This window comes from Schistocerca piceifrons, chromosome 3 (assembly GCF_021461385.2).
Source record: "Schistocerca piceifrons isolate TAMUIC-IGC-003096 chromosome 3, iqSchPice1.1, whole genome shotgun sequence".
Lineage (NCBI taxonomy): Eukaryota > Metazoa > Arthropoda > Insecta > Orthoptera > Acrididae > Schistocerca > Schistocerca piceifrons.
The window spans coordinates 296,707,766-296,726,434 of NC_060140.1; the positions used below are offsets into that span (position 1 = coordinate 296,707,766).

Below are 18,669 nucleotides of genomic sequence, written 5' to 3' on the forward strand. Positions count from 1 at the left end.
CTATATCTTCATCCACATTCTGCATGCTACTGTGACGTGCATGAGAGTTCCCTTTGTAGGCTGACTGCATTTCCCACGCATCTTATTAAGGAACTGAAGTCTGTCATTTGCTGTAACTTTGACTGATCCTCTAACACCATACCATTTCATAACCCTACAAAATGTTACATCAAGGTATTATTGCAATATATTTGACTCCAGATGTGACTCATCGATGTTTTACTCATATAGGATACTATGTTTCTGTGTTTTATGAAATGCAGAATTTTACGTTTCTCAATATTTAAATCAAGTTGGCAATCTTTTTACTACTCCAAAATTCTATTAAGATCTGCCTGATTCTTTGTTATGACTTGCATACCCTCTTTGATCAAGTGCTACTGTAACAGCGATTCATTGAGCAATTCATTATCGGTAACAGCACTGTATTCCATTTCTTTTTTAATTGTGTTTTGTGTAACATGTACATTAAAAATATTAATTAAATAACATAATTCCATTTTTTCCTAGACTTTTCTGCTCTTATAATTTATAATAAATGTGATAGATTAGGCCATAGTGTGCTATTGATATATGTGTTTACTGTCCAATACATTTTTCATTTTAGAAAAAATGATGCTGTGTGAGTTAGTTATTTGCATGTTCTGTGGAACACAATTGTGACCTCTCACTGTGAGCGGGTTTAGTTAGTTTATCAAGTGTACAACTGTAGCAACTTCATCAAAAAAATATGGTAACTTGCTGAACATTTATATGATTGTCTTAACTTTTCTAATAACAGTTTTTTTAGCTCCTCCCCCTCCCCCCCACTCTCTCTCTCTCTCTCTCTCTCTATCACACACACACACACACACACACACACACACACACACACACAAACTTGTGACACTGTTCCCTGTACAGAAATTCTTCTTTGGAGTAGATAGAGTTTCAAGCTGATATGATTTCAGTTTGCATTTGAAGTCTATTCTATTTTCTGCAAATTTTATTGATATTATTGTCATAAATCAAGTGCTTGTACAGCTAGTCTATTACACAGAAATTTGTAATTTATTGCCTGATTTAGAACTGAATGTTCAAGCTTATGACAGGTATCATTTCGTTGTAGTTTTCTGCTTGTGTTCATCTGCAGTGGTTGTGTTTATATTTATTTATTAATTTACATTTAAAAACGTGTTGTTGCTATATTGTGTAGTCTCTTTAAATGTAAAGAGCAACTCTTCAGTCAAACTCATCTGTCGGATGCATTATTGCTATGAGCGATCTTTCGTATAATTACATTTTTATTTTGTCATCTACTGCCAAAAATGAATCATTTATGTGTAGACTACAGCTCTACCAGTGATTCATTTTTTTTTGAATCAGTGGTAGTAGTTACACAAGTACCATAGATGATGGCTTTTGGTATCTCGATTTCGAAGGTCTGCTTCCTTTTCTCTTCGAATTTATTTTGTAATTTTCGAAGCAGATACACGGGCTTTTAACTTCCCAGAGTTTATTTTACCGTTTTCATTTGCCAACACTGTATTAATGTATTTGCTTCAAAGATACTGTGTGTGTGCCAACAACGTCTGTGTTTATGTTATTGTTTACGTTTGACTACTGGCGGCAATATACAATGGGTTGCGAAGACGTGTTTAAAAGTTTACGTGAAGTTGGTTGTTGTAAACGCTGTTGTCTGCGAGTTATCGGTGAAAGAGAATCTACAGCATACAGTGATGTACCAGAAACACTTAGAAAGGTGCGCATATTTTCAGTACTTAAAGAACATGAGGCATGAGAACCGGCTTTAACCTGCATTGTTTTACAGAAAGGACTCGAGTCACCGGTTGAAACTAATGAATGTGGAGAAGATAATGTTTCAGAAGTCATATGCATAGCTTGTTTGGGTTTATTACAAGATAATTTGTTTGAAGGAATAACTGAGAAGGTACTGTACTGTTTTGGATAATATCTGCTGACATATATTTTTGTAAAAAAAAAAAAAAAATCATGTGTCAAGGAAGTGTGATTTGACATTTTATTCCCCAGATTTCCAACAAAATACTAGAAGGATCCTTCGACAGCACCACATTCACTTGCGCGTTGTCACTGCCGGTCTGTTTCCAGATCAGGGCGCATTCATTATGGTTGTTTATAAGGGACAAGTTCCCCGAGTATTTTGATTCTGATTTTGCACGTTATGAAACTCATATGGTGCCAGTAAAAGACGTATGGAAGTGGACAGTTGTACCAGCAATAGCCAAACGAGTCAACAAAAGTTTTGATTCTGGAGATAAATGTAATTTCTTCGTTAACGTGAATGTGGAATACGCCAATGACGAAGACGAATGTGCACACATGTATGTAACAATCGTGTGACAGTTGTGTAGGCTGCATATATTTTACAGATGTTCTGTGCTATGTTTCTCTGCAATCAGTTGTATCATAATTTATACCTCGTAACCTACATTTTAATTTATAGCAAAGTGTACTTGTTGGCAGTGCTTTGTACTTGATGTCCAATTGCTTTCACGGAGGCTGCATGAAAAATAGCTTCTGTCATACTTTTGCTGTGCATAATGTAACTAACTTTCTCAGTTTTGATCTTGTATTGTATGTGTATGAGTGAGACTAAAGAAGTCCTATTTATCTACCTCAGAAGGCGAACTTTTAGAATGAGACTGCACCTATCTCAGAATGTTAAATACTTTATTGGTTTTACTATGAATGTATCTATTATTATGCCTGAATTGAACATGCTAAAGTACGCAAACAAGTGAGTAACATTTAACCTTGGTTTTACATGTGGCTTATAAGCTGCTAATTTCCCAGACAAGTTACCACAAAGTTTAAAGGTTATTCAGAGTCAAGGAGTGATTTTTTTTCTGTAGCCCAGATGTGCTGTTTAGGATCCAGATCTGGAGGCAGATACAGCTATGAAAAATACCTTCTTTCATTAATATAGGTACAATCTCAATGTTAACACTTCTACAGCAGAGCTCTGTCACTTCACTAATGTGAACAGGACGCGAACACTGCAAGAAATGTGGCATGCAGATCAGCTGTTTTGGGTGTAGCACTTGGAGGAGTGACCATCTGGTCAGCCGAGCGGAGTGCACTCAACCCTTGTGAGCTAAAACTGAGGAGTTATTTGATTGAGAAGTAACTGTTCCAGCCTCATAAACTGACATATGACCGGGAGAGTGGTGTGCTGGCCACATGCCCCTCCATGTCCACATTCTGTGACACCTTTGGGCTGAGGATGACCTGGCAGCCTGTCGGTGTCTTTGTGCCTTCATGGCAGAGTTTAGTTATTTTTAGTTTTAGTGTTCTTGGTTGCCTTGTACTGGGTTACAAAAAATATGTTGTTGTCTCCAATTTGTTGACAAATGCTGAAGTGAAGCTTTAACCAATTTACCGAGAAAATGCTGTGTCTGACATGCTTGAAGCCATGCAGGGTTTCTACCTTGCAAATAAAGAGTGCTAAATTTAAGTACTGGATCCCTCCCTGAAATCTTTGTTATGGTCACAGAATGATCTGTAGCACAGTCCGAGGTCTAGGTTAAGTTGGAAGGTGACAGTTTGGTTGTAAGCTGATGAAGCTGACCAGTGTGAAAGCAGAAAATCTGATTGTGGTAACAGATTACTTTTGCACCATATTAAAAATGCAAGGGGGGGGGGGGTCCACTATATAACTTCATCCAAAAATAGGCCTATAGTTGAGTCAGCATAAGTTGATTCCTGACAGATGCAGTAGGTGGCTTGTGGCAGCTTAGCAGGCCTATGTCAGTAAATAATCTAATGCAATGTCCTAAACATCTCTGTACCAATACATCAGTATGGTCACAGCTATGTAGACAGCTACTTTTTTGCCTACAACTGTTAGTGCTTCACAACTCAAACCTGACAACAGCAGTGTGAGCTGTCATAGATCTTCATACGCCATCTTGACTATAGTTTTGATGCCTTTTGTGACATTATATTGTAAACTATATAAAAAACTGAACAAATGTGTAAACACGTGTGAGTTACTAAATGTCTAATACACTGCTTTTTGTTATTTTTAATGACATGCCTATTTGAAACAGGGAATACTTTGCCGCAGTTATTACATTTTTCCACATACACCCAGGAAACAATTTTACTTTGTGGGGAACTATTTAATGGTCTGTGATGTATTTGATGTTGTTGTTGTTGTTGTTGTTGTGGTCTTCAGTCCTGAGATTGGTTTGATGCAGCTCTCCATGCTACTCTATCCTGTGCAAGCTGCTTCATCTCCCAGTAACTACTGCAACCTAAATCCTTCTGAATCTGCTTAGTGTATTCATCTCTTGGTCTCCCTCTATGATTTTTACCCTCCACGCTGCCCTCCAATACTAAATTGGTGATCCCTTGATGCCTCAGAACATGTCCTACCAACCGATCCCTTCTTATAGTCAAGTTGTGCCACAAACTTCTCTTCTCCCCAATTCTATTCAATACCTCCTCATTAGTTATATGATCTACCCATCTAATCTTCAGAATTCTTCTGTAGCACCACATTTTGAAAGCTTCTATTCTCTTCTTGTCTAAACTAGTTATCATCCATGTTTCACTTCCATACATGGCTACGCTCCATACAAATACTTTCAGAAACGACTTCCTGACATTTAAATCTATACTCGGCGTTAACAAATTTCTCTTCTTCAGAAACGCTTTCCTTACCATTGCCAGTCTACATTTTATATCCTCTCTACTTCGACCATCATCAGTTATTTTGCTCCCCAAATAGCAAAACTCCTTTACTACTTTAAGTGTCTCATTTCCTAATCTAATTCCCTCAGCATCACCCGACTTAATTCGACTACATTCCATTATCCTCGTTTTGCTTTTGTTGATGTTCATCTTATATCCTACTTTCAAGACACTGTCCATTCCGTTCAACTGCTCTTCCAAGTCCTTTGCTGTCTCCGACAGAATTACAATGTCATCGGCGAACCTCAATGTTTTTATTTCTTCTCCATGGATTTTAATACCTACTCCGAATTTTTCTTTTGTTTCCTTCACTGCTTGCTCAATATACAGATTGAATAACATCGGGGAGAGGCTACAACCCTGTCTCACTCCCTTCCCAACCACTGCTTCCCTTTCATGTCCTTCGACTCTTATATCTGCCATCTGGTTTCTGTACAAGTTGTAAATAGCCTTTCGTTCCCTGTATTTTACCCCTGCCACCTTTAGAATTTGAAAGAGAGTATTCCAGTCAACATTGTCAAAAACTTTTTCTAAGTCTACAATTGCTAGAAACGTAGGTTTGCCTTTCGTTAATCTAGCTTCTAAGATAAGTCGTAGGGTCAGTATTGCCTCACGTGTTCCCATATTTCTATGGAATCCAAACTGATCTTCCCCGAGGTTGGCTTCTACTAGTTTTTCCATTCGTCTGTAAAGAATTCGTGTTAGTATTTTGCAGCCATGACTTATTAAACTGATAATTTGGTAATTTTCACATCTGTCAACACCTGCTTTCTTTGGGATTGGAATTATTATATTCTTCTTGAAGTCTGAGGGTATTTCGCCTGCCTCATATATCTTGCTCACCAGATGGTAGAGTTTTGTCAGGACTGGCTTTCCCAAGGCTGTCAGTAGTTCTAATGGAATGTTGTCTACTCCGGGGGCCTTGTTTCGACTCAGGTCTCTCAGTGCTCCGTCAAACTCTTCACGCAGTATCATATCTCCCATTTCTTCTTCATCTACATCCTCTTCCATTTCCATAATATTGTCCTCAAGTACATCGCCCTTGTATAGACCCTCTATATACTCCTTCCACCTTTCTGCTTTTCCTTCTTTGGTTAGGACTGGGTTTCCATCTGAGCTCTTCATATTCATACAAGTGGTTCTCTTTTCTCCAAAGGTCTCTTTAATTTTCCTGTAAGCACTATCTATCTTACCCCTGGTGAGACAAGCCTCTACATCCTTACATTTGTCCTCTAGCCATCCCTGCTTAGCCATTTTGCACTTCCTGTCGATCTCATTTTTGAGACGTTTGTATTCCTTTTTGCCTGCTTCATTTACTGCATTTTTATATTTTCTCCTTTGATCAATTAAGTTCAATATTTCTTCTGTTACCCAAGGATTTCTACTAGCCCTCGTCTTTTTACCTACTTGATCCTCTGCTGCCTTCACTACTTCATCCCTCAAAGCTACCGATTCTTCTTCTACTGTATTTCTTTCCCACATTCCTGTCAATTGTTCCCTTATGCTCTCCTTGAAACTCTGCACAACCTCTGGTTCTTTCAGTTTATCCAGGTCCCATCTCCTTAAATTCCCACCTTTTTGCAGTTCTGCAGTTTTAATCTACAGTTCATAACCAATAGATTGTGGTCAGAGTCCACATCTGCCCCTGGAAACGTCTTACAATTTAAAACCTGGTTCCTAAATCTCTGTCTTACCATTATATAATCTATCTGAAACCTGTCAGTATCTCCAGGCTTCTTCCGTGTATACAACCTTCTTTTATGATTCTTGAACCAAGTGTTAGCAATCATTAAGTTGTGCTCTGTGCAAAATTCTACCAGACGGCTTCCTCTTTCATTTCTTCCCCCCAATCCATATTCACCTTCTACGTTTCCTTCTCTTCCTTTTCCTACTACCGAATTCCAGTCACCCATGACTATTAAATTTTCGTCTCCCTTCACTATCTGAATAATTTCTTTTATTTCATCATACATTTCTTCAATTTCTTCATTATCTGCAGAGCTAGTTGGCATATAAACTTGCACTATTGTGGTAGGCGTGGGCTTCGTGTCTATCTTGGCCACAATAATGCGTTCACTATGCTGTTTGTAGTAGCTTACCCACACTCCTATTTTTTTTATTCATTATTAAACCTACTCCTGCGTTCCCCCGTTTTGATTTTGTATTTATAACCCTGTATTTGCCTGACCAAAAGTCTTGTTCCTCCTGCCACCTAACTTCACTAATTCCCACTATATCTAACTTTAACATATCCATTTCCCTTTTTAAATTTTCTAACCTACCTGCCCGATTAAGGGATCTGACATTCCACGCTCCGATCCGTAGAACGCCAGTTTTCTTTCTCCTGATAACGACGTCCTCCTGAGTAGTCCCCGCCCGGAGATCCGAATGTTGGACTATTTTACCTCCAGAATATTTTACCCAAGAGGACGCCATCATCATTTAACCATACAGTAAAGCTGCATGCCCTCGGGAAAAATTACGGCTGTAGTTTCCCCTTGCTTTCAGCCGTTCGCAGTACCAGCACAGCAAGGCCGTTTTGGTTAGTGTTACAAGGCCAGATCAGTCAATCACCCAGACTGTTGCCCCTGCAGCTACTGAAAAGGCTGCTGTCCCTCTTCAGGAACCACACGTTTGTCTGGCCTCTCAACAGGTACCCCTCCATTGTGGTTGCACCTACGGTACGGCTATCTGTATCCCTGAGGCACGCAAGCTTCCCCACCAACGGCAAGGTCCATGGTTCATTGGGGGGGGGGGGGGATGTAGTTGATAGCTGTTGGATATTATTGCAATCAGAATCATGTGTAGACTGACACTAATCGGTTTATTTGACTATTATAGGTACATATGAGAGGGGTGAGTAGAGGACATTTAAAAATACAAATAATCAAAATAAACATAGGTCCAGAAATTGATGGTTTACTTAATATGGTGTAAGCCCAAGTGGAGTTGCACCAATGTTGTAGCACTGTTAATGTGTAAGGCTATGTTTGCTGTAGGAATATTCCTGTCAGCTAGTTGAGTATGTTATTTTCATTGGCGTGAAGTAAAGAATGACTGAATCTCAAGTTTTGAGCTGTGCTGGTGATACGCAAGCACTAATACTGCAGCAGAAACATGGCCTTGTGTTCCAGATATTAGTTTCCATCGCAAATGTAGTGTGCATGTGCATCAGTTACATGTACCTTATGCCAGAGACTAAGGCCAGCTGCTCTAGTCTCTGGCATAAGGTACAAGTAACTTATGAAAATATTTTATCCTGTGATGCCTGTTGCAGTTTTATGTTGACGAGAGCATCTACCTGTAGACATTTACTAATGAACATTCGTTCTGAAGTATGATATATGTAATCTGGTGCTATCTAAAGCGATGGCTTCCAATAATTCTTGTTTTATCAATTTTGTTTATGACAAGAGCCATTCGGCTCCCTCTAATCTATTGTGCCATCATGTGGTGTAACAAGGCCACTACTTCTGGAGAAGATATTTTCACAGATATCGAAACCGTGGTCAAGGGCTAATAAACCTTTATTAGCAACTGGTTGGCTGATTTTTCAACCTTGTCAGATTTATACAGTGGCTATTTTGCAGCCATGTTTAAGATTTTGAAATATATAAATATGTTTCACTTTACTATACACAGCCTGTTGGATCTCCAGAATGAAAAGAAAGATGTGTCTCACATCATTATTGCCTCCAAAATACATGATGGTTTTGACATGGTTATTTAGATTAGAGGAAACATCTCATGCTTAAATGTGAACTGTGCTCTAGAATTCTTGTTGTATGGGTCCTGTAGTTCTGTGCATATTCTGTATTGTTTAAGTGCAATATCCACTGAATGCCATCTTTGCTTCTCTTTACACATAATTTGTGATTTGATTGTTTTAATCATAACATCGTTTCCTAACTCTTTATGGACACAGCTGCCTCAATAAGAAACACTTATTTTTGCAGTTAATAAAATATTTTTCAAACAACTTTTTTAAATCTGAGTTTAGGTGCAGCATTCTTTTTGACTTGTTGTTGTTGCTGTTGTCGTTGTGGTCTTCAGTCCAGAGACTGATTTGATGCAGCTCTATCCTGTGCAAGCTTCTTCATCTCCCAGTACCTACTGCAACCTACATCTGCTTAGTGTATTCATTTCTTGGTCTCCTTCTACAATTTTTACGCTCTGCGCTGCCCTCCAATACTAAATTGGTGATCCCTTGATGCCTCAGAATATGTCCTACCAACCAGTCCCTTCTTTGTGACTTGTATGTATATGAAATTGCATTGGAGGGGGACTAAAATTCTTCATGAAACTTTACTTTTTCTGTTGAACAATCATTAATATAATGGTACTAATGCATGTTTGACTAAGTGAATTTTTGTACAGTGCCATGATTGCTTTTTCTGATTTCCTTTTATGGCATAAGCTTGTGTGTATTTATAATTATTCAGAACAGAGCTGTTATTGAAATCAGCATTATGATGTGATAGGTTACAGATGTTTAAGATCACAAATTTCACCAGTTTGGTTGGTGCATGATATCCTCTTGATCACGCCACAAGCTTCTTGTGTCTTATTGGCACAATATTGTTACAATTTAACTTGCTCTGTTCATAAGGGCAAACTACAGAAAGCACTTGGGATAATGGTAAGTAACTTTGTCTGAATGTTGTGCCAGAATGGGTAGCCTACAATTATGTACATTTGGTTTGGTGCAAAAAAGTGTTGCTTAAGTGTAATAAATAGCTATTTAAGTAGTTTATATATAAAAACAAAGATGAGGTGACTTACCGAACAAAAGCGCTGGCAGGTCGATAGACACACAAACAAACACAAACATACACACAAAATTCAAGCTTTCGCAACAAACTGTTGCCTCATCAGGAAAGAGGGAAGGAGAGGGGAAGACGAAAGGAAGTGGGTTTTAAGGGAGAGGGTAAGGAGTCATTCCAATCCCGGGAGCGGAAAGACTTACCTTAGGGGGAAAAAATGACAGGTATACACTCGCACACACGCACATATCCATCCACACATACAGACACAAGCAGACATATGTCTGCTTGTGTCTGTATGTGTGGATGGATATGTGCGTGTGTGCGAGTGTATACCTGTCATTTTTTCCCCCTAAGGTAAGTCTTTCCGCTCCCGGGATTGGAATGACTCCTTACCCTCTCCCTTAAAACCCACTTCCTTTCGTCTTCCCCTCTCCTTCCCTCTTTCCTGATGAGGCAACAGTTTGTTGCGAAAGCTTGAATTTTGTGTGTATGTTTGTGTTTGTTTGTGTGTCTATCGACCTGCCAGCGCTTTTGTTCGGTAAGTCACCTCATCTTTGTTTTTATATATAATTTTTCCCACGTGGAATGTTTCCTTCCATTATATTTAAGTAGTTTGTACACCATAAAATTGTGTTTTTTGGAAACTCGTCATTTGTTATTCTGGAGGTGCTGAAATAAATAACTTTTAAGTGAAAAGTCCAGGTTGCAGTATCAACCATCATGGAAAAGATAGGTTGATCCTCACCAGAAAGATGCCGCATTTAGCTGCAGAAAGGCACAACAAAAATACTGTTACACATTAAGCTTTCGGCCAAAGCCACCATCAGGAAAGAAAAACATGCATGCATTCACACAAGCAAGCATTTTTCATACACAAATGGTCACTATCTCTGGGTGCTCAGGCCAGACTGAAACTGAAATGCATTGAATGGGAGCAGCAACTTGTGGTGGAGTGGAAAAGTGGCATGGATAGCAGGGTACCAGTGGTAGAAGAGGAAACAGTGCTGCCTGGCAGAGCATGCAGCTGCTAGAAATGGCAGACAAGGGGCCACCTGGTGCAGTGTTGGGAAGCCAAGGGAGAGGGAGGGAGGGAAGGGAAAAATGGGAGTGGGAAGGAGAGTAGCAGAGATGGGAAAAAGACCAGTGGGTGCATTGGCACAGAGAATTGCACAATAAGGGTGAGGAAATGTGAGTTAGGAGGAGGTTGGATGATGTGGGGACAGTAGGTACTGTAGGTTAGGGCTGGGATGATTTTTGGGAGTAGAGAATGTCTTGTAAGGATAACTCCCATCTTCGCAGTTCGGAAAAGCTGGCGGTGAAGGGTAGGATCCAGATGGCCTGGGCTGTGATGCTGCCATTAAAATCAAGATGTTATGTTCAGCTGCGTCTCTCACACTAAATCCCTTGCACTGCAGCACATGGAAGAGCGCTTGAGACACTACCTCCATAAGTTATCCACCGTGCTGAAATCATGTTGCCACCTTTGGGCACCAGTATCCAACCATTAACCTACCCGTAGTGCTCCTCCTTGTCGACCCCTCATAACAACTGGGCCCTTCTTAGCTGACCTTTTCAACTTGTCACATCCCCCAAAGCTGTCTTCTGACTCATAACTAAATCCAGAGCCAAAACAATCCCTGAACACTGTTGTTAACCTTTTCACCAAAATCCTCAGCCCCACCGAAATTTCAGTTCTATCCAAATGCTTTACCTTCAGCTGTATACCCCAGTTTAACCCTGCTGGACTTGTCAAAAACCTATTGTCCTCCTAATCACTGCAATGAGAAACCTTCTTTGCCATGGAACCCTCCATCCAAAGTAAACCTAATCCCACCATTCAACCCTGCCTCTACTATTCCTTCCACTTCCCCACCCCACTGCAGTTTGTTGCTCCCACCTGACACATTTCAGTTTCATTCGAGCCTAAGCAAACAGAGATAGCAGTCGTGTGTGAATGAGGTGTGCTTGCTTATGTCAATGTGTGTGTGTTTTTCTTTTCTGATGAAGGCTTTGGCCGAAAGCTTAATGTGGAACAATCTTTCCGTTGTGCCTGTCTGCAACTCAACATTTCATCTTAACGGTGCGTAGCAATGTATCCTTTTCATAACTGTTGGTAACTTATAAGAGGGTTATTGATTAAAGTAGTATTAAAGGTGTTGATTTAATTATTGGTTGTGTTTTATAAAAAGTAGGTTTGATACATTGGGAACTATTTTAAGACAGGCACCATAAACCTGTTTCTGTTGAACAGGCAGAAGATGTGTAAAAAGTTCTTTGCAGAACGTCGGACACAGAGACGGAAGTTCCGTGGTGAACTGTATACACGAAAAGGAGTAGAACAGCTACTTCCAACCATTGATTCAAAAGTTTTCAAGGAAAATTTTCCCTGTCCCCCATCTGTGCCACAGGTTCCAGTTGCCATCACTTCTGTTGCTTGTTCTCATAACTCAATTTACTTCGCAGGTTGGTTGGTACAAACACATATTCATTACTTATGTCTACTACAACGTCATCTTGTATATTGCATGATCATTAGCCATTAATTTAGAAGTAATATTTGCTTTTGTATGCAGGTCGCTACAATAAGTTCTCCCGCTTTCTCAGCCAGACACCATGGCTCATTGATGGTGAAAGGAGAATGGAATCATCCGTTCAAGAGATAATTAGTGACAAACTGGAAGCAATAACACAATCAGAGGGTAACATACTTTTATCTTGCACCTGAAACATATCCTAATGAAATATTTAGCATTTTATTTTATTTAATTGGTTAAAATGTTTTCTGTATCATTCATTCTAATTTTTATTGTCATACATCTCATACAATCACACATCTGGTATACTTTAGATGTTTGTGTGTTCCGTAGATCATATGTGCAGTATTTTCTTATGATGTAGAACATGTCAGCAGGTGTTAGCATGTATTTCATTCATAGAGTGAGGACTTCAAAATAGCCCTAAAACCCGTATCACACTTCTGAACCTGCATGTGGGACAGTTTGGCATGAAGATCTAACCCTAAAACTCAAACAATATGTACCTAGCAGACAACTTGCAGATCAGATTAAAATATTTGAATAAATCAATCCTTCAAAGTCACAGTTGCAAGTTATATAAATTCAAAAATTGGCTGCCCTGAGGATCAGCAACATGCCATCCATTATACGTGATAAATTCAGGTACATAAACGATCAACCCACCCCAAGTCTATATAAATCACTCAGAGACAGAAAGAACATTTTAATGAAGATTTGGACTCACTCCATAACTATTATAAAATCTAGGGTTACTCCTTCACTTCTCCAAAGCTGAGATGTGTGCATTTCACCAAAATAACCATCTGACAGCTAAACAACTAAATGCTACTTTCCTATTGAAAGAGATTATGATACAGCTTCCACCCTAAACATTTCATTTTTGTGCTAAACTGCTCTTTGATATTATGAAAACCTTGAGTGTACAAGCTAAAAAATAAAAACTAGAAACAGTATTTGGATAGTCCAAGTGAAACCCTTTTCACAACAGTAACTGCTTTGGTCTATTTAACCTGGGAATATTGTGCTATCATTTGGTTCAAGAGTGCACACATCAAAAAATTGGATATGCGACTAAATCAAACCATGGTGATGACAGCCTGTACCTTAAAATCTACCCCAGCACTGTGTTTACCTGTGCCCAAGAACATTGCACCACCTGATCTAGGATGACAGACAGTTTCATGAATGTCAAAGAAATCCCATGATTCGTACCAACCACAATACCTGGCCATCCATATGACTACAAACAGTTGATTACAACATTGATTGAAGTCCCAGAAACCAGTCTGGGAAATAGCACAGAATCAAATTTCAGCATTAGTAAAGAATGAAAGGGGAGATCAACAACAAATATCAACCACCTAGATATCACAGATCCCACGCTACAACTTCCGGTAATGAATATTCTTAAGAAAATATGGTCAAAGGGGATTAGAATATGAACAGAACATGTTAGGTGCAACTCCATGAAGCATAGGTGGGCTATATCAGTTACTGCAATGTGTAACTATAATGAACCTGAACAAACTGTTAGCCGCAAGTGCAAGTTAGAGTGCCCAGCAAGGACCAATGCAGCATCTGATTGTATCAATCAATTCTGTCGTTACCTGGTTGATGGCACTGGACTAAGAAATTTAATATAAAACTGTATAACTACCAGTAACATATGCATGTAAAATAGTTAACATTTCTTTTTACCTCCTTTCTGTACTTATTCTTACCTACTGACATATGGTATATTTATATAATGGTATATTTGTATGTTTCCAAATTCTATGTACTGTGTATTGCCATACGATAAATAAACTTACAAAAGTGGCTTTTACATTAATCTAAACCTACATTTAAATTTATTTGCTGGAAACAGCTGCACAAAGACTGTTATCTATTCAGAAATTCATCTGTGAATTAAGAGTAGCTGTCATGGAGAAATAGCTCTGAAACGTGACAAATCAGATGAATTACAGTCTGACAGAATTAATACTGGGTTGAGATGTATGAGTTATTTTGCACCATAATTTTCAGTTCACCTTTGAATGCAGTAACAACATTTTTTTATAAGAGCTTCACGAGCTGCCTTCAATTGGTCTATATGAAAATTCAGTTATGAACTATGCTCATGGGCAAGTTTTGACCACCCAGATGAAGAGCACAATGCTCAGCATGGTAATTTTCTAATGTTGTTTCACAATGAATGCTGTGATGCTCAGGGTCTTTACTGTTCCGTGTGCACTACTTACCTCTCCCATCTATTTCCTGCTCCCATTTCCCATTAGTGGCAGGAGAACAGAAAATTAATAGTATGAAATTATTTTTGTTGTGTTTGCATGTCTTTTTCTGCTTGATTTTATTGATATCAGTTAAAGTAGATAAACATATGATGTGAAATTGTTTCCGAATGGATGAGTATTTTGAATTGAAAGCTTTTGTAATTTTAAATAAAACAACAAAATTAATCTTAAGCAATATTTGTTCAATAAATTTTGTTTTATAGGGTCACGATTTTCTTCTTCGGGCCGTGAAGATGTTGATGTACGTATGTTAGGACGTGGTCGACCATTTTCTGTGGAGCTGCTGAATCCACACCGAACGTGTTTCTCCCGTGATGAAGTCTGTGCTCTTCAAGCTGATATTAACATGGGAAGTCCAGATAGTGTAATCGTTAGAGACCTGCAACTTGTTACAAGGTTAGACAGATTTTTATTTGCTTATGTTAAATGTTACATTATAAAGTATAGTTCAGGATCATTTCGTTTTGAAGTATTTATTGGTAACTTTGTTGTATCTGTTATTATTTGACTGTCTGGATTTTTCATGCAGCTAAAAACTTGTTGTTGTTGTTGTGGTCTTCAGTCCTGAGACTGGTTTGATGCAGCTTTCCATGCTACTCTATCCTGTGAAAGCTTTTTCATCTCCCAGTACCTACTGCAACCTACATCCTTCTGAATCTGCTTAGTGTATTCATCTCTTGGTCTCCCTCTACAATTTTTACCCTCCACGCTGCCCTCCAATACTAAATTGGTGATCCCTTGATGCCTCAGAACATGTCCTACCAACCGATCCCTTCTTCTGGTCAAGTTGTGCCACAAACTTCTCTTCTCCCCAATCCTATTCAATACTTCCTCATTAGTTATGTGATCTACCCATCTAATCTTCAGCATTCTTCTGTAGCATCACATTTCGAAAGCTTCTATTCTCTTCTCATCCAAACTATTTATCGTCCACGTTTCATTTCCATACATGGCTACACTCCATACGAATACTTTCAGAAATGACTTCCTGACACTTAAATCAATACTGGATGTTAACAAATTTCTCTTCTTCAGAAACGCTTTCCTTGCCATTGCCAGCCTACATTTTATATCCTCTCTACTTCGACCATCATCAGCTTATTTTGCTCCCCAAATAGCACAACTCCTTTACTTCTTTAAGTGCCTCATTTCCTAATCTAAATCCCTCAGCATCACCCGACTTAATTCGACTACATTCCATTATCCTTGTTTTGCTTTTGTTGATGTTCATCTTATATCCTCCTTTCAAGACACTGTCCATTCCATTCAACTGCTCTTCCAAGTCCTTTGCTGTCTCTGACTGAATTACAATGTCATCGGCGAACCTCAAAGTTTTTATTTCTTCTCCATGGATTTTAATACCTACTCCGAATTTTTCTTTTGTTTCCTTTACTGCTTGCTCAATATACAGATTGAACAACATCAGGGAGAGGCTACACCCTGTCTTACTCCCTTCCCAACCACTGCTTCCCTTTCATGTCCCTCGACTCTTATAACTGCCATCTGGTTTCTGTACAAATTGTAAATAGCCTTTCGCTCCCTGTAGTTTACCCCTGCCACCTTTAGAATTTGAAAGAGAGTATTCCAGTCAACATTGTCAAAAGCTTTCTCTAAGTCTACAAATGCTAGAAACTTAGGTTTGCCTTTCCTTAATCTTTCTTCTAAGATAAGTCGTAAGGTCAGTATTGCCTCACGTGTTCCAGTGTTTCTACGGAATCCAAACTGATCTTCCCCGAGGTTGGCTTCTACTAGTTTTTCTATTCGTCTGTAAAGAATTCGTGTTAGTATTTTGCAGCCATGACTTATTAAACTGATAGTTCAGTAATTTTCACATCTGTCAACACCTGCTTTCTTTGGGATTGGAATTATTATATTCTTCTTGAAGTCTGAGGGTATTTCGCCTGTTTCATACATCTTGCTCACCAGATGGTAGAGTTTTGTCAGGACTTAAAAACTTGTATGGGGTATAAATGATAACTGTTAACAGTGTACCACTGTGCTGTAGGGGAAGGTGAGATGAACAATTTTATTCAGGACACTTGTAGTTTATTAAGCCTGGAAACTACCTCCCATTGACCTACAAAAGCCACCTAAGCTATAATGCTAATAAGCCTTGCAAAATTTTGTTGAATATCCTACTACCTTCGTATGTCACTGCCCTAGGAGGTCTTTACTGTTTGGAGCTCTTTTCTTTCTCTCACTAAAATGTCCTTGAATATTAAAGAGGCCTTATTCTTGCACTTAAAAATTGACTTTTGTGTAAATGACACCTTAAAAAATTGTAAGTTTTGACAACTTGAAATTAACAATTAAATTGTTAGGTTTCTCTAACCTTCTTATTACGAGACTACTTTCCTTGTAAGGGTTAAGTTTAGATCAGTTGTAAATGTTATTGGTTTTTCCATAAAATTTACAGAAGTCTTTTTTTTCTTTCCTCACTCTTGTGAAAAAGTTTAAATTACAGATGTTAAAGAAATATAAAATTTGAAAACTCTGACATCTGTTCATCACATGTATTGCACATCCAGTTTAGAAAATAACAGTGAACAATATGTAAAGTAACAACAATTACATTAAACAAATTGTTATTTCCCACAGAGTACAAAATGAAAAACACCAATAAAAATTCCAATCTTATCACTGTTTACAGTAACTACTACAGTTTTAAAAAAGCATCTCAAAGTTAGCTCTGTGTACTTGAAACCACGCATTGCACTTTTGTGTCATTGCCCAATGAACGTGGGCAAAATACCTTGTTTGTTGTAAATAATTAATGCAGCAGCAATGATTCGAACAAGTAGATCTTGTTCCTTGTCAGTGGGTACACAATCTCTTTTGCACAACCCTGGGGGTGGGGGGGGGGGGGGGGGGGTTGTAATTTCCCTGATCTTGCAGCTCAAGGAAATAGACTAAAACTTTGTCCAACATTGCAGGTAAGCTTCATGTAGGTAATTTCGTACCAGAATGTTTCTATGCACCAGAGCACCATCATGCTTCAGATCCATATCAGGTATGCCAGAAAATGGCTGCATATACATTGACTTTAAATTTTTCCCAACATTCGCTCATATGAAGTTTGAGGATTTTTGACAGCGAAGTAGATATTGATTTTGGTATTAAAGATACTTTTTCATTAAAAGGTGCTTCATCAGTAAATGACACAAATGATGCAAAATCAGGATTGCATTGATATTCAACATTTTAACAGTGGCTAAGCACAGTGCGTTGCTTGTAATCATGCCAGTTGAATTTTTCAATGTTTTGTATCCATTTTCATTCTAAATTTTCCTTGCTGTTATTTGTGGGATAAAAGGTTATCAGTTATTCAGTACTGCTGCAAGGGTTTTCTTCAGCTAGTTGAAACAAATTTTCTTTGACTTTAGTTTGAATGCTGTGGCATGCCGCAAGTTCTTGAAAAACCTAAAAAAAAAAAAAAAAAAAAAAAAATTATGACATCAAAAGCAATATTTGAACCCAACATCATAGAGATTTAGTTATTTCAAGAGAAACTGTTCCTCAAAATGTACAATCAGTGGCATAAAAGAAAACATGGGTAGGTAAAGCTCACTGAGGAAAACATTCTGTATGTGTGTTGGAATGTGTAAGACCAAAGTACAAATGCGTGTCTGCTGATTCATTGGGTGTGAACCAATTCATTTTGATGCAACACCCTTTTGACTCACAATCACTGTCACTACTAATCAAACAGCAGCAAAATCAAAGTGAAAAACATATGATTAGGGCTACCAGAATGTCGCATAGTTCTGTAGTAGCTTGCTCACCACAAGAGACGCTAACTCATCGTTTGTGTAGCTACCAAGAGAGATTCACTCACTCTCTTTCTTTCACTCTTTACATCAGAGTTAGCAGTTTGGGAGGCAGAACATGATACTGCACCATTGCCTAGGCGCACAGTGTGAACAAATTTGAGGTTGTACTCCAGCTTGTCAGACCACAGTGTTCCATATAAAATTATTCTTCTGAACCACTGGTACATTGTAAAGTTATTGTTTACACCCTGTATATAAAGAAAGAATAATTCCATGTGAATGTGTGTAACAAGATTGGAAGAAAAGATGTATGCAATAGTGACTTTAGCTTCGCTGTTGTTGGCCCACTGAGAGTAAATATATTTCCTTGGTTTGACTTGTTTAATCCAATACTTACAAAGGTTTCCTTTTAGGACTAACTCCATTGGTCTTTTGAAGATTTTTTTAACATTCATTTTTTAAAATTTATTTGCAAATTCTAAAACATTATGTACATCGCCTGCCAACTTCATAGTTCAAAAGTTTGGTCTGTCTCGTCACCTATCTCTGGCGTACAGTATGCAGTGCATGGTTTCTCAACTGGCTTGAA

At 38.4% G+C, this 18,669-nt stretch overlaps 1 protein-coding gene across 1 annotated transcript in view; it reads left to right on the forward strand.

The window, feature by feature from the left end:
• Positions 1-1,493: 1,493 nt before the first annotated feature.
• The window catches only part of LOC124789284 (tRNA pseudouridine synthase Pus10), a 79,211-nt gene continuing 62,035 nt past the window's right edge, over positions 1,494-18,669 (forward strand). The window contains exons 1-6 of the mRNA XM_047256590.1: positions 1,494-1,741; positions 1,811-1,930; positions 2,032-2,342; positions 11,734-11,945; positions 12,056-12,181; positions 14,514-14,706. Coding sequence (XP_047112546.1) covers positions 1,580-1,741; positions 1,811-1,930; positions 2,032-2,342; positions 11,734-11,945; positions 12,056-12,181; positions 14,514-14,706 — 1,124 coding nt within the window. The 5' untranslated portion in view covers positions 1,494-1,579. The remainder of the gene's footprint in view (positions 1,742-1,810; positions 1,931-2,031; positions 2,343-11,733; positions 11,946-12,055; positions 12,182-14,513; positions 14,707-18,669) is intronic.